Source organism: Ochotona curzoniae, unplaced genomic scaffold, assembly GCF_017591425.1.
Source record: "Ochotona curzoniae isolate NIBS_2020 unplaced genomic scaffold, NIBS_Ocur_1.0 contig_1302, whole genome shotgun sequence".
Classification (NCBI taxonomy): domain Eukaryota; kingdom Metazoa; phylum Chordata; class Mammalia; order Lagomorpha; family Ochotonidae; genus Ochotona; species Ochotona curzoniae.
The window spans coordinates 6,490,285-6,506,380 of NW_024465035.1; the positions used below are offsets into that span (position 1 = coordinate 6,490,285).

The window sequence follows — 16,096 nt, forward strand, 5'->3', positions numbered from 1 at the left end:
CCTGGTATTAATCTTGTGATTAAGTGAGATATTTTTCTCATCTTTTTACTCCTTTTTCTTAATTGAACTTAAGAATTTATTATCAAAATCAATTTGTAAATGATTTCTAAAAATCGTTATACAGAGAACTAGATCTCAAACCCTATTTCTGACAATTCATTTTAGGAATGCAATTGAACAGCAAACGTCTTAAATGCTACTATTCGTATAATACATTTTCAGAGGAATAAGGCATGATCCCTGCCTTCAAGAATAATTGTGTTATGGCAACAGTCTTGCATGGCAATATGCAACCATTTTATCATATTATAAAAACCCAACACAGAATATCAAACACTAGCTGACGACTCCAGGATCATTATTCTGACTGTACCTAAACTCTTCTTCATGTTCATGCTAATCTGTTTTATTGGAACCATACAAATTTTTAAAATTTTATCATGACTGTCATGATAAAATATGAAACATGAAGGTCATGAATCTTGCAGTCAACGCAGGTTCCTCTTCACGAATCTAAAACACTCTTTGATTGGCACCTTTCAGGCAGGGCTTGAAGGGTGCTGCTGTGTAGAGAAAATGACCACTCTGCTTCAGGCGAATACGGCCTTTTCTGCAGCTACGTTTCTTTGGGATAAGTTTGCCACAATAAGTCAAAATAGCAGATGCAGTGAGGCACCTAGGAGGTCCTTTATTCCAGCAGGGTAGGAGTGGGCTTGAAGGCAGAGGCAAAGAGGGAAGAGGACTGTCTCCTGCCATGGCAGCAGATGGGGGCTGCAAGGGAAGGGGGACAAGACAAAGTAGGATTGGGGGGCGGGGGGCCTGGTGGGGGAAGAGGCAGCACGCCAAAGGAGACATACGTTCAAGTGTGTCCCTTTTTGTGGCCAAGAGGAGGTGTCATGCGGCCATGAGGGATTGGTGGATAGGACTGGTAGATGGGCGGGGACTAGGGGGACAGGCCGCGAGGGGAAAGAGCTGTCAGGTATGGGGCCATGACATTACAGTGGTTTGGTGGGAACAGAGTTAGGAAGTTACAGCAGATTGGCAGTCAACAAAATTTGAACCTGCAGGACATGTGGATCTTAAGGAAGCCAACCCAGAGGATGCAAATATTTAAAATGGTACTGAGTCGCAAATGGTAGGGGTTTTCAGATGTCACTCCTCACAGTATGCTCTTCACAGAGAGCATGCTACAGGTGGGGGTTCCTGGTGCGCAGTCCTGGCAATCCCTATAGATACACACATTCCTGACACAGCATCTTGGGGGAAAGAAGCTGGTGGGGAACAAACAGCAGAGTTTAATGCAAAAGTTCTGATAAACTAGACCACATCTCTGAGTAGCTTTCTAGGAATAACAACTCCAGTTAAGCTGTGAGAAGAGATCAAAAAAGTGGTGCCTGGGCCCTAAGGTTTCAGGGCCAAAGTAACGGCTGCCTGCATCATGCAACTGTCCTCCTTGGTTCAATACACCTAGAACCCCTTTGGCGGAAGTAAAGCAAGCTATTCTTTCTGGAACAAAGGCCTAGTAGATTAAAAATATGACTTCCTGGGCCCGGCGCGGTGGCGCAAGTGGTTAAGGTCTTCGCCTAGCACACCCGGGATCCCATATGGGCGCTGGTTCTATCCCAGCAGCCCCGCTTCCCATCCAGCTCCCTGCCTGTGGCCTGGGAAAGCAGTCGAGGACGGCCCAAACCTTTGGGACCCTGCACCCGCTTGGGAGACCCGGAAGAGTCTCCTGGCTTTGGATCTGCATAGCATCGGCCGTTGAGGCTCACTTGGGGAGTGAATCATCGGACGGAAGATTTTCCTCTCTGTCTCTCCTCTCTGTATATCCGCCTTTCCAATAAAAAAATAATAAAAATAAATCTTAAAAAAATATGACTTCCTGGGAGAGTTAACAGATATTTCAAAGAATAAGCGATGAGGTTTAAAAGGAAGAAAACACTGCGTCGTAGTGTGGTGGTGCCAGTTAGGGGCCAAGAGGAGGCCAAACTTACTGCCCCCACAATCTGGCCTCTGTTCTGACCCCCATCTGCCCAGGGCAGTTTGAAGCCCTTAGTTCCTTCCCTGCCATGCACACTGGCCTTTAAGGGTACAAATTACTGTCTTCAAGGCAATGTGGCAGTGGAAGAATAAACACATGACAAGTTTGAAGAAAGGTCATTGGAAGGAAGCTAGTGCTACATCAATGACAAACTGAGTCGAGCATGATTCAAATCCACAGGAATTTCTGGCCAGAGACTCAAAGTGATCTGCTGGCTTCCCTTGAGCTCTTCCGAAACCACTGTCTGTGTCCCTGGGCAGTGTCCAGCCTGGGTGCCATCTGGCATCCCTGCCTTCTCCAGAGCTGATGGGGATGAAGACAAATGAAGGAGGATGTGGGCCCAGCATGACAGTGTCGGTCCACAGAGGGCATGGCAGCCTAGGGGCAGCACTCCTGTGGCTTTGCTTTCCCAGGCTCCTCAAGTGTTCAGGTCTCCAACGTATCAAAGCATGAAGATGCTAAGGTGGCTGTGAAACCTGTTTACAAAACCACCATTAAAACAAAAAGCCTGAGTTTAATTAAAACCTAAGTTTGAATTAAAGGAGCTATAAAGGTTATTTTGGGCAAAAAAGCAGAGGAAAAATTGACTTCATGAACACATTCCTGTCTTCAAAAAGCAGTAACGTGGTCAAGTTTTCAAATTCCCTGTAAGTTTATTCACATTTCAATGCAGAACTGCAATGATGACTGTCACAGACACCTCTCACAAGGCTGAATCTGTTCTGCTGCATCTGATTTAGCTGAATTTTGTTATCTTTTACGGCTGTGACAGGGGCATTAACAGCAAGAAATTTGATACGTCTTCATTTGAAGACAATCTATAGATTACAGAAGGGTTCTGCATGGCACATAAAAGGCAAATTCTATGACGTATGACCCTTGTCTAGGTGCACCCTACTTACACCTGCTTGTCAAACTAGGGACAAGCAGGTATGCAGGTGTAAGTAGATACTATAGGTGTAAGTACACCCATTTCAAAACACCATCACAAGTGGACTTCAGCACACTTCGGTGGATAGCTACCACTAGGGGATGTTTGGTGATGTCTGTTTCAATAGTTATTTTAACCTTTGGCTAAATGGCTGTAACAATTTCTTGGCCCTAGACCACTTAAAAAAAATCAACTGAATCTTGCAATTGCAAAGCTATCATGCATACACACACAGGGGACTCGCAAAAGTAACAGGTGTTTTTGTTTCAGTTTTGGGCCTGTTTGAGAAACTGATGATGATGACTTAAAACAAACAAACAAACAAACAAAAAAACCCCTTGAACTCTTTTACAAACACAGGATCCACTTGTGTCACATGAAACTAGCTGGATGTGAAAGCAAAATGAGCTCAGCTTGGCAGCTACCCCATTATAGCCCACTGGTTCACTTTGGTGGCAGCAGGTGGCTCCCTGGGACAAAGCTTCCCAGCCAGGAACCTGAACCGTTCCAACTGTACACTCTACGCTGTGATGAGCATCAAGCCCAGGGGCTTAAACCACTCAGGCGCTATGAGACCACACGCTTCCACCCTCTGACACGGTGCTGTGTGGCCCTGCAGCGCCAACAGAATACATCATCTGTACTCACAAGCACCTAGCACAGCTGTGCACACACGCTCCTAGTTACAGGTTAAAAAGGAGCTACAACCCTCTCAAGTGCCCGGAACAGTGAGAGCCGGCCACGTGCACTGCAGATGGCACAGAATTTCATAAAATCAGGAGATAAAATCACGTGGAAAACCATGAGCTTTTTCCTTGGAAGTGTCGATTTTTCTCCCACCTGTGGGTAATACACTGCAGCTCTGAATGCTGTCTTGCATCCTGTACCTTGGTTCGTGGCAGGTCTCTCCGGAGAGATATGCTCATTCTGGTTTTATTTTCCTCAACTTCTTGATTTTAAGTTATAGTGTCACTATAAAGAAATTAATTGGTGTTGTAGACTCATCTGTATGCCAACAAAGTATGACAGAGAGCAAGCGGACATGCCTTTGTATGCCTCTTCTTATGCATTATTCCCTCAGCCCGCTTCCTCACACACGTGTTCCCTGCGCAGACATCTCTTCAAATTTATTATGCCAATCCATCCTATTTCTGCTGTAATTTCTAGTCATTATTTTGAATGTGAGTTAGGTATGCATCACTTGAAAAGTCAACTCTTTCTACAAGACTGGGTTAAGAGGCAGTTCCCACAACCCCACCCTCCACTTCCTGTCCTCAGGGGTAACCGCGCCAGTGCTTCTCACCCTGACGGTTTTGTTTTCTACCTCTATTCTCTAGCTCATACCACTCCTTTTCGCTTTTTCTGGAGCGTTCTTCACTGATTTCCCACTACTCATGACCAAGATTCACCCGCCCACTCTCACTTCCTACGCAGCGCCCACATCTCATCCCCCTGCTAGGGACAACGCAGTGTGGAGTAGATTAATAGTAAGTAGGCTTACAATGTAATGTTCTCAAAGTCCAGGTCGCAGCTCAGCCGTAAGGCTTATCAGACACTTGGCTTTACTTGGGGGTCACCGATTTCCTAGTATTTCATGTTAGTATTATTTTTGTTTTAAAATGTGTTTGTCTATTTGTGTGTGTGTGTGTGTTTATTTTTATCTATTTGAAAGTCAGAGAGCTTCACCAATTCAGATCCAACCTTGCCTCTGGGTGAACAAATCTCTCACTTTTTTTCCAACTTCACCTTTTTTGAAAAATTTCTGGAACCTTCCAATCTGCTCTATGGTGGCTGACTGCTACTTCCTGTGCCTAAACAGCTGGGCTACACTCTTGTGGTCTCCCTATATGATCATTATGGGGCCTTTTTTTCCTTGCCATACATCCCGCTGCTCAGTTCTCATGCATCCAGCCTCCTTGGCCCACACCTCATTTTATTTATTCACTTACTTAGTTCTGTAGTGGAGCACACCCTTCAGTGGACTCTTGGAGTGAGAGCATAGGACTATATATTTTTTAGTCTTTAATGCATGAAGGTAGCCTTATTCTGCCCTCAGTTCATTTGCATGCTCAATCTGGCCGGGAAATAATATTTTCTCAGGCTAAATTGGAGGGTACTCTGCATGGTTTTGTTTTCAGTGTTGCTACTGAAAAATCCGTAGCTATTCTAACTCCTGAGTCTTCATGTGAAATTTTTCTTTTCGCTCAGCTCCACAAGTCTGTAAGGTATGCTTCATTCCTGAAGTTCTGAACTTTTTAATAACACATTTATTTATTTTTATTGGAAAGGCTGATATACAAAGAGGAGGAGAGACAGAGAGGAAGATCTTGCATCCGTTGATTCACTCCTCAAGCGGCTGCAACGGCTGGAGCCGAGCTGATCTGAAGCCAGGAGCTTCTTCCGGATCTCCCAGGCAGGTTCAGGGTCCCAAGGCTTTGGGCCGTCCTTGACTGCTTTTCCAGGCCTCACATAGGGAGCTGGATGGGAACCTGGCACGTTCAAGGTGAGGACTTTAGCTGCTAGACTATCACGCTGGGCCCCTGAACTTTTTCAGTGACATTATCTGGTAGGTTTGTTTTATTCCTGTAATGCCTTCTATAAGACTTCCAATCCTGAGACTCAGGTTTTCAATGGTGGAAAGAGTTCTTCAATTACACTTTTTAAGAATGTCCTTTATTTTCTTTGTTCTCGATGGAACTCCCATTTTTTAGATTCTGAATCTCTTGTGTCAGCTCTTTAATTTTCTTAAAATTTTCTCTCATTTATTTTCTGTTTCTGTCATACTTCGGGGGAAGATTTCCTTACTTTCCAACTTTTCTGTTGAATTTCACATTTTAACATTCTGCTTTAATTTTTAATAGCTCTTCTTAAAAATTCTCTGCATGAATTAAAGACAGTGTTGCTCAGCAGTGGGCTCCACATCTGTGGATTCAAGCAGATGCTCAGGGGAAAAATAAATTCTGCATTGAACACGTGGAGACTTTTTGTCTTGTCACGATTGCTCACACAACGCAGATCAACAAGCATCAGTATTGTAGTTGTGTGATAAAGGTCCCAGAGACAAGTTAAAGAATACGAGGGAGTATATGAGGGTTACACGCAAATACTGTGCCATTTACATAAAGGACTTGAGCAGCTCTAAAATGTGATATTTGCTGGGGCAGAGGGTCTTGCTACCAGCCCTTTGTGGGTACTGGGGTCAAGTTTCTGTATTTTTTGAGGAGCCTCTCTGTCCTGCATAACTTTATTTCTTCCACTTGCTTTTTTTGTTTGTTTTCATGATGCTCTCGTCCAGTGTCTGTGACCCTCAGTTGAGCATCCATGAAGAACAGTGTGAACCAAAAGGCTCAGAGGCATATGTCACGACAGGACTGGCAAATGCTGAGACCCACTGTGAAGCGACTGGCTGCATCCCTGGACCACTCAGGTCAGTGTGCATTTGGTCAGAGGGTGTCTCTTGCTTAGAGAGGATTCTGCCAATCTCCTGCCTGGAGGCTTACGCCTGCTGGTAGCCTGGGAAGCAACTGGATGAGACCTGAGCGTCCCGGATGCAGCACTCACATAAGCCATCATCGTGACTGCAGCAGGTAGGCCTGTTCGGCACCGTGCCACGTTCCCTCGGTCCAGCCACACTCTCACAGTCTTCTGTCAGAGTGGAGAAGAGAATCGAATTCTTCTTGAAACACCTGACTAACTTCTCAGGTCCACTTGATGTTAGTGGTTAAATTATCCTAAGTGTTGTTAGCTCTCACGTGCAACCAAGTCCTCTTTTTGGGATAAGTCTGCCACAATCAGCCAACATACAGAGGCAGTGAGGTGCCTAGGAGGTCCTCCACTCCAGCAGGGTAGGGATGGGGGCGGAGGCAGATGGGGAGAGAGACAGAAGGGACGCATGTGAAAACTCATTTTATGCTCTCCAAGTAAGTCTTGGAGGGGGCAAAGGGGCCCTGGGTTGGAAGGGGCTGGTTGGTAGGGGCTGTGGGAAGGCCCCAAGAGATTGGTGACAAAGACTGTCAGAGCCACGGGGAATTGGTAAATGGGTGGAGATCAGGGAGAGGGGCCACGAGGGTTGGTGAGTGAGGCTGTCAGGAATGTGTCATGAGGTCACAGTGTGTGGGCGTGGGTTTACAAGCAGATTGGTGGACAAGCGGAGCAGCGGAAAGCTGCAAGCTGCGGGAAGGGGAAGCAGGAAGTGGCGCTGGGCTCGAAATGGCAGGGACTCATCAAGCTCCCGAGGGATATTCAGCCACTCCTCACACATATGATTTCATGCTAAGGGATCCTATTTCCAACCAGGTGTTTTAGGCCCTCTTAGCATCTTTGACAGGCATTCAAAAAGATTAAAGTTCTAAATTCTTTGGACTCTGATATTTCCACATGGGCTCCTGGAAATGTCAAAGATGGCTCCTGTCTCTAGAGACACTGACTAATTACGTTGTTTGGATTACATTAAGGGTACTGTCAAGATACGACATGACATTAAACTTTAAGTAATGATAATATGAAAGCTAATGATACCAATATTCAAAAGTTAGCAAAAGTCTAATGAAGCATACTTCATGATGTTGCTATGATGATGAGTATTTTCTTGAAAAAGGCCCAGAGGCCTACAAGACATAAAAGTTTACAAAATCCTACAGCTGTCCCCAAATCCTGTGCATAGTCAACAAATGCTCTTAATTTTAACTATGGTTATTTAAATATTTTTTACACACAGTTTTATATTCTTCTTTCAAAATGCAATAGGATTTATAAAAAAGACTCTTTAACAAATGTCCGTAAATACAGGTTTCCTGAAAACTTTACATATGAATGGCGGGGTCCCAGGGTGGTGTCCTAGTAGCTAAAGTCCCCACTTCCTGTCCAGCTCCCTGCTTGTGGCTTGAGAAAGCAGTCAAGGACGGGCCAAAGACTTAGGTTTCTGCACCCATATGGGAGACCCGGAGGAGGCTCCTGGCTCCTGGCTTTGGACTGGCTCAGTTCTGGCCATTGTGGCCGCTTGGGGAGTGAATCATTGGATGGGAGATCTTCTTCTCTGTCTTTCTCTCCCTCTATCTAAATGACAGATGGGACTGGGCCTCATACATTCAGCCAGGCCTTCACACCCGCCTGATTACTAGCAAGCCTTTTTATCCGTTTCCATTTACTTGTCAACGGGGAAGCTTCCTCCTGGTTTGGATAGCACCTTTCCTAGGCTTTCTGATAACGACTCCGTCATTTGGGTCTGACCTGTTGTCAGACTGGTTTCTCCAGACTGAAATTCTAGATGGCCATGCACACAAAACCTTGGATGGCAACAGACAATGTGGGCTTTGAGAGGCCACATTGCTGGGACACTGTTTTGAACAGGGGCCCTGCTCTGCACCGACTCAGCTTGAAGATGCCAGACTGGTTGCTGCCCCACACGCTGACAGCGGGCAGGATTTGCACAGGCAGAGGGCGGGAGGCAGGGAGGCCTGGGCTAGAAGCAGGTCAGGTGAACTCCACTGCACAGCTCCTTACCAGCATGTACACGCTAAACAAAACGGGAGTGTTCTTTCTTGCAAAAACTAGGTCATACAACTTTCTTCCCACCAACTGGACAGGAACTTGCACTCTGGGTTTCCTGTTCCCCCTTTGTCCTGGTGGGATCAGAGGGGAAGAGTCTGACGGGGTGCTCTACTTCCACATGGCGGGGTGAGCGCGTGAGGGAAACGGCTGCCCCGGGTATACAGCACCGGGCACAGGGGAATGGGAGAGAATGTGTATGACAGGTGACTCAGGGAAATCACCACGGAGGGCTGAGACAGAGCCTGGTGGGCTCCTGGTTCCAGACGTGCCCGATAAGGCCAGAAGGGCCTCCCCGGAACATCCCGCACTTGGTCGGATGAGGCTTTCAGCCTCAGGCAGGTGTCCGAAACAACAGCCATCACGGACTCACCCTCGCTCTGCCTCAGGCCAGCGCCCTGCTCTGCCCAGCCTGACAGGTCCTCTCCTGTAAACATCTGTCTGACCTAGCGCATCAGGGGAGAGTGTGGGCCCACCCCTGCCATTTCATTGGGTGTCCTGGTAGGGATTGGGGACAGGAGAAACTAGGCTGGCGATTTTTGCAGAAAAAGCAAATAAAACCACAGACTTATCCCTTCATTCTCCGAAAAGAAAGGAGTAGCTTAACAACAGCAACTGCCGCAGCCCTGGGATCAGGGGGTTCCTTGCAGGCAGTGGCCTTCTAACCGCCAGGGATGAGATCTCAGCACTGAACTCGGAGGACTCTGCCTGTTTTGGGGTGAAGAGTGCTGTTTTTACACCAATAAATCGAGTGTGGTGAGAGAAGAGAGTGAGTGCATAAAATGCATGCTACTGCAATCTAATCCCCAAATAACCCTGCCTCATTTGGTTGTCTTTCCCACCATGGGCAATGTCTCTATTATGTGCTTTTATCCTTACAATCATGGTGCTTTTCTTCCTACTATGTATCATTAACATATTTCAAACCTTCCTAGGGGAACAGATGGTTGCTGTGTCCCAAGCCATGTCTCGGGAACATCACAGCGCAGCTCTTCTTCCCCAGCGATCTGATCATGACAGAAGCCAGCCTCACAACTGTGCTCCCAGCAGCAGGCAGGACCCAGCAGGGACCAGCGCTCCATCTCCCTTTCTGGCCTCGGAATTGGCACTGATGGAGCAAACACCAAGCAACCTCTTGCATTCTCTCTCACCCAGCCCAACCCCACCTGTCTGCATCTGCCAGACATCTTTCCTGGCCTCTCCCTTGACCAGCTCAACTACAGGAGCCTGCCTGTGTGTCTGGGAATAGATCCCAGGTCCTCCAAGTCTCCCGTTCGGAAGATCTATTTTCTCCCCAAGTAACTAGCCTGCCACAAGGAGGGCTTAGACACCTGCACCCCGTGAAAAGCTCAGCCCCATGTAACACTCCCCTCCTCAGCTGCCTTCAGCTATGTCAACCTAGCCGGTCGGAGCATTCCAGCCCTCCGCCACGTGTTCATCCTGTGTGCATGCTGGCAGAGGGTGCCCCTCAGGTTGATCCCCTTGAGTAAACTTGTTCTTGTAGTGAGTTCACATGTCACTCTTCTTTGTTCTGCTTCTTTCCTAACACCAGCTGCTGTAGGCATCGGGGGAACTAGCAGATGCGAATCCTGTCTCTCTCAAGACAATTAACAAGAACAACAACAAAAGATTATACGTCTCAGTGATGTTGTAGCCATCTTACTTTGTGTAATGCTTACAGAACAACAAACTTACACACTTCTCGGAAGATATTCCTGTTACTAGATGGCATCTGAATGAATGTTATTTCTTGCACAGGAGGTGGCTGAAGCACCAAGAAGACAAGTGTGCCAGCAAGGCTTCACAGTGGGCTTGTTTTTTCTGGTTTCAGACCATGTCCACCACAGCCAGGCAAGTCCCTCTGCAGGGTGCATTTCATGCGCTTGCAGGGGACAGAAGAGTTCACCGTGTGGGAATATGGGGCCCTGAGCTGTTATGCAATGTGGTTCAAAGTGGAGTCTTATGACACAAAGGATCTTACATGCAGTTAGCAAAACCTCATTACCTCAATGCTTTTTGTACAACTTGTTTAAACAAACAGTAAAAGAGTTACCTGTAATTTTCTAGGAATACCTGGAAAAGAACCAGTTTGGTCTGTTCTAAGTACCATTATCTCTCATTTGGTGAAAACGCTACTTGTTACATTTGAGAGAAAGCGCGGGCTCTGAAGGAGACAACTGCCAGGGGGAAACGAGGACAGGGACTTGATAAAGATTCAACTTATTCAAAGGGAGGCTATCTTTTTCCAGTGGAATACAGATCAAAGCCATTAGATACCACGGAATTATAATAATAAAATTAAGATGCTCCGGATAAAACAATTCATTTCAGTTTAGTGCTCCATCAGCTGGGGGCTTACTGAAGGCGCTTCCCACCAAGGCAGCCACCACCCAGCCTCACACACTTACAGATTCTCTTCTGCCCACGGTTTTGCTGTGTGTGCGGGCACGAGAGATATTGCTGAAGAAGGAGTCTTTCTTTGTGGCAGGGGCCGGTGGAGAGCCAGTGAATTCTCTTCCTCCAGGCAAACTCTCAATGCTTGGAGATGAACTGATGTTTTTTGAACTTTGCTCTGTAAGAAAAAGTGGCAATGATGAAACATCAGAAACTTGCACTGAGGTACCGGATGTACGGCTAGCAATAAATGATTGAACATGACACCAGCTTATTTACAGTTTCAGTACGGTGATGCTGTGGAGTTCTAAGATGCATGCAATTTCATGGATCAAAGCAGTGGGCAATCTTTTTCAAGCAATGAAATAACAATGTAATTTTCTGCATGCACATACGTACAAAAAATCGAAACGTTTTGTTTTCACAAATCAATGGCTTAAATTACTGGAGTGTCCCTCACTGCACATATTAATAAAGTTAAAAAGTTCAAATCTTTCAACAAAATTTTCAAGAGTTTCTTTCAGTCTTAGTGCATCATAGAATCTAGAAGCCGGACATGTGCATGCCCCCAGGGCTTCTTTCTAGATCGGTCCCCTCATTAAAGCAGGGGCACATGTCTCCAGCTGTGCCTTCTGTGCCCACAGGATCTGGAACCACAAGCAAGGGCTCTGGGGAGCCCCATGGGAGGGACAGGGGCTGCAGAAAGCAGCACAGAGCCCTGGCTGCATGTGCAACTGCGCCCCGAGGTGGCAGTTCTCAATGACCTTGGGGAGTACCCAGCCTTCTTTCAGCCATCAGTACCTGAAGGCCTGCTAAGTGCCAGACATTTCTGAGTTCAGGGACAGGGTAGAAACTGAAGCTGTCAAGATCCCATTCCTCACGGAGCTGCCTTCGTGGGGAGGACCGACACACATATTAGTAAAACAGAGAGGGTTTTTGATGCTAATAACCGTGGTGGAGCAATAGGAGATGGTAGGAGAGCTGAGTGCCAGAGGGTGGTGCTGCAATTTGAAGCTGGAAGGCCGCGGGAGAGGCTAGTGAGGCACAGACCTGTGAACAAACATTCAGAGCTGGCCAAGAACCGGCACTGTGGCCGGATGAGGCTTCCCTCTGCAGCCTGTGCAATCAGGGAACAGCAAGAGGCCTGACCTTGTGGCTACAGCCGGGAGGAGGGGGAGCCGTGGAGCTTGGGAACAAGCAGGCAAGCAGAACAGGTGCTGCTTTTTTGAGATCCCAATCAGATATCCTCCCAGCTGTGTCCCGCAGGCAGCGAGGAATGAAGTCTGGACTGGACTTGAGCGGGGAGGTCTGAATACGAGCTGTAGATCTGTACAGCAGTGGCACTCAGATTAGAGACCAAATGAGATCGTCGACAGAGGGGGGAGGAAAGGATCAGGAGTTAAGTCCACAGGCTGGTCCCTGGGTGAAGTCAGGGACAGCCCAAGCAACAGTGGAGGGAGGAAGGAAGAGAATCAACACAGAATGGCAGATCCTTCAGAACAGTCCTCTCAGATCTGGGATCGTCACACACAAACATGACGATGCTATAGCTGGCCTGATAACGCGCTGCTCCCAGTCTACAGTCGCTAACTGGAAGGCAATTCTGTCCTACTGTGGCTCCTCCCATCTGACATGCGCGGGTCACACTGAGCCTCTTTCCTTCAAGAGTTCAGAACACGGGGAATGAGAACAATCTTTCTCGCAGGAGAGAGCTACCACTGCTCCCTGGGGTGACAGGAGATGCACAGACAGCATCTCTGGGGAATGCTTGCCGCCTCAAGGAATAGGGCGAGCCGAAAGCTTTCAGCTTTTCTAACTGTCTGAGATGAGCCTCAGGTTTTGAACCACAATCATGCTCTTTTCAGGTGGCTTCCCCACGGGGCACTGGTGGTAAAAGGATTGCCCACTTCCAGCCAGCACTGCAACAGGAAATCCTGCCTGCAGTTTCCTGTCGCGCCGAGAGACTGCCTTTATGTCTGACGCCATCTCTCCGTCCAATCCTGTTCCCTGATCTCTTCCCTTCACTGGTATAGTTTCCCAATAAAACTTTTGTACTTTTTACTACATCTTGGTTTATACTTCCCGAAAAGTCCAACCCACAATGGGTAATGCCGAAGTCTTTTAAAATACATACATAAAATCATTTATTTAAAAGATAGAGTTACAGAGAGAATGGGGTGAGAGGCCTGGTCGCTCCTCCACAGCTGGCCACGACAGCCAGGCAGGGTGAGGCCAGAGCAGCGGCCTGGGATTCCAGCTGGGTTTTCCACTGTTCTGGGGAATTTGATGTAAAAGAGAATGCAAGCTCCGTCCTCCTCTCACTGGAAAGCATTTCCGTGCCGATAATTTTCAGTGAGCATCGAGGTCCAGTTCAGATTTTATAATCAATCATCTCATGAGAATGACTCCTCCAAAAGCAAACCCCAACAACTTAATCTAGATATTCAGGCTTCTCTACTTAAATTAACATTTTAGAGAGGTATATCTTTAAGCACAAATAGTTGGCTATTTTTGCACGGCGCTTTCATCCAAATGGACCTTTGTCGAACAATATGTGCATTTTAAAACGTAGAGAAAAATTCAAAAATTTCCTTCTCCTAGGAGTTTTAGCAATCAAAGAACCCATGCGGAGCACCTGTCGCCCTTCATCTTTGCAGAATGGATATAATGAGAAGTCCCACACAGACACGCAGATGTGCGTGTAAATGTAATTGTCACGTGATCTATCTTGTATCCACCTACTTCCTTATTTGGTTGATGGAGGGGGAACATCAGCGCGATGCCCGGATGCTTTCCGATGATGAGCGAGGCTGTTCCTGCTCTAACGCTGCGAGCGGCTGTGTGAAGGTCCTAACTGAACGGAGAAGTGTTTTCTAAGTTCCGGAAGTGAACACGTGCGTGATAACACACGTGAGAGGAGAGAAAGGCTGACACAGACAGCGTGTGTGTGTGTTAACCTAAAATTCCACGTAGAATCACTTCAATTTTATACTCTAGCAAAAAGTACGAATTTTGTGGACTGCCTGCTACATTTTTATGCATTTCCTTCCAAAATGAAAAAAAAAAATTGCTATGAGCACAAGTATGCACTAGATTCTTTAAACAACAGGGTAGAAAACCCCCTTTAAAAAGTATTTTATTTTTTGTAAATTTACTTCACTTTATTTGAAAGATGAGAAAGAGAGAGAGCACATTCCGGTTTCCTCCCCAAATTCTTGCAACAGCCAGGGCTGGGGCAGGCTGCAGCCAGGAGCCTGGCACGTGGCCCAGGTCTGCCCTGTGGGCTCTAGGATCCAGGTCCTTGAGCCGCCGCCTCTGTGGAGCACGTGAGCAGGAAGCTGAGTCAGCCCAAAGCGGAGAGGCATGTTCCCCAAGCAAGCTTTCTGATGCGAGTGACCAGCAGTGACCAGCAGAGTCTCCAGCAGTGACCGAGCTGGGTCAGACCTTCTGCTGGCATTCTTCTTGATTTGAAAGGCAGAAAGAGACAGACAGATGCAGATCTTCTACCCATCATTGCTCCAGATGCCTGGGAGAGCCAGGGCTGGGCCAGGCTGAAGAGAGAGCCGGGAGCTCAGCCCGTGCCTCTGTGTGGTGGCGGGGCCCCAAGTACTTGAACCATCATCTGCTCCCTCCCGGGGTGTGCACTGGCATGAAGCTGGCACTGGCAGTGGAGCCATGCGCTGCACTCAGATGTAATGATCTTCACTGCTCGTGAAACTTGCCCCTCCCCGCCACCCTTTATATAACTTTAGTTGCCCTGAAGACCTTCTGAAATAAGGCACGAAACACACATATCTATAGCTAATCTATTTCTGTAAAATGTATAATACAAAAATTACAATTCCATCAATTCCGCTGGGAATATACATACAATTCTATTTTATAAAAAGAACTTCCAATATTGTCAAATAAGATCTCACTAAGCTAACTTAGTTTATGCAAACTGAGTCCATGTTGAAAGTATTACACACCCAGGGAATTATTCCTTGGTTCTGGATCTTAACTATGGCTGGTTACTACTCATTTTTTTTTTTTTTTATCATTATACACACACTTCTTACCTTACTGAGAAGCTGTCAGAAAATCAGAAATCACTGTAGTAGTAAGATGTTTGTAAGATGTTGGCTCCCTATGTATATCTGGAACTTCACATGCTCCCTCGTCTCCTTCCGCTAGTTGACAGGAACACCGAGCTCAGTGTGGACACACAGCTATTTAGACAGCTCGTAATTCCATCAAGACTAACCCCGTTTTACTCAAACCTAGTGATATGTCACTACATCTAATTGCAAAGGACAGTTAACTCAGGGCGGCCCAGAGGATTGGTGACAGGTTTTTCTAGGCAGCTTTAGGATATGTGTATTTTGAGAGGGCTTTTCATGGGAACTGAAAGTAGCTGACGGTCAGGCTGTAGTTGTCTCCGCTTGTATCACCAAGGGCACAGGCCGTGGACACGAGCTGCTCTCCCCGTGGCTGCATGGGGCCGTGGCCACGGTCATATCGGGTGGGAAGTATTTTAAGAGGGTTCTATACACAAGTGCTGAGTCACCAATACAATCTTAATTTTCTAGAATACACTTTAAAAAGAAAGGTGGAGTTAATTTTTGCTTGTCGGACCATTCACATTGTAACAGGTAGTCACAATAAAAAAAAATTAATATGGTTTACCTTTATTTTTTTCCATACTAAGTCGTTAAGATTCAGCCCCTACTTTAACATCATAATATATTAATTTCAAATGTTCCACGGCCCATCTGCCCGGGGGACGCTGTGTTGAACGGTGCAGGTGTAAATCAATGACTAGTCGAGACTTCCAAGTGCTTTCCACAGCATGAAGGTTATTACATTTTGTTGCTACCATAAAAAAATAAAGTAATGATGTGTCTGGGAGAAATCTTTAGAATACCTGCCTTAATAAATTAGCTTTTACATTATTTACTGCACGAGACCGGGGAGGAACTGGAAAGCGGTCTGTTCCCCCAGAGCAGCTCACAGGCTTTTTCCACGGCCATCATTCTGCTCTGCAACCTTCCCTTGCTGTGAGCATACTACGGGTAGTTTGCAGCAAATTCATTTCTGCATTATCAAACTTCAAATCAGGAGCACAATTATCAAACAGCTTGGCCCACCGCTCACATAAACACCCATTACAGAAAACTAACTCACCAACAAGCACGGAACTC

The 16,096-nt window shown here is 46.6% G+C and overlaps 1 protein-coding gene and 1 long non-coding RNA gene across 2 annotated transcripts in view; one reads left to right on the forward strand and one right to left on the reverse strand.

The window, feature by feature from the left end:
• Positions 1–16,096, reverse strand: part of TBC1D5 (TBC1 domain family member 5) — a 354,778-nt gene that overhangs the window by 24,356 nt on the left and 314,326 nt on the right. The window contains exon 21 of the mRNA XM_040963401.1: positions 10,928–11,091. Within this exon, the coding sequence (XP_040819335.1) occupies positions 10,928–11,091 (164 nt within the window). The remainder of the gene's footprint in view (positions 1–10,927; positions 11,092–16,096) is intronic.
• On the forward strand, positions 5,432–10,982 carry LOC121144842. The gene is made up of 3 exons (XR_005881916.1): positions 5,432–5,475; positions 6,268–6,399; positions 10,072–10,982. It is a non-coding gene; the product is annotated as an uncharacterized LOC121144842 (long non-coding RNA).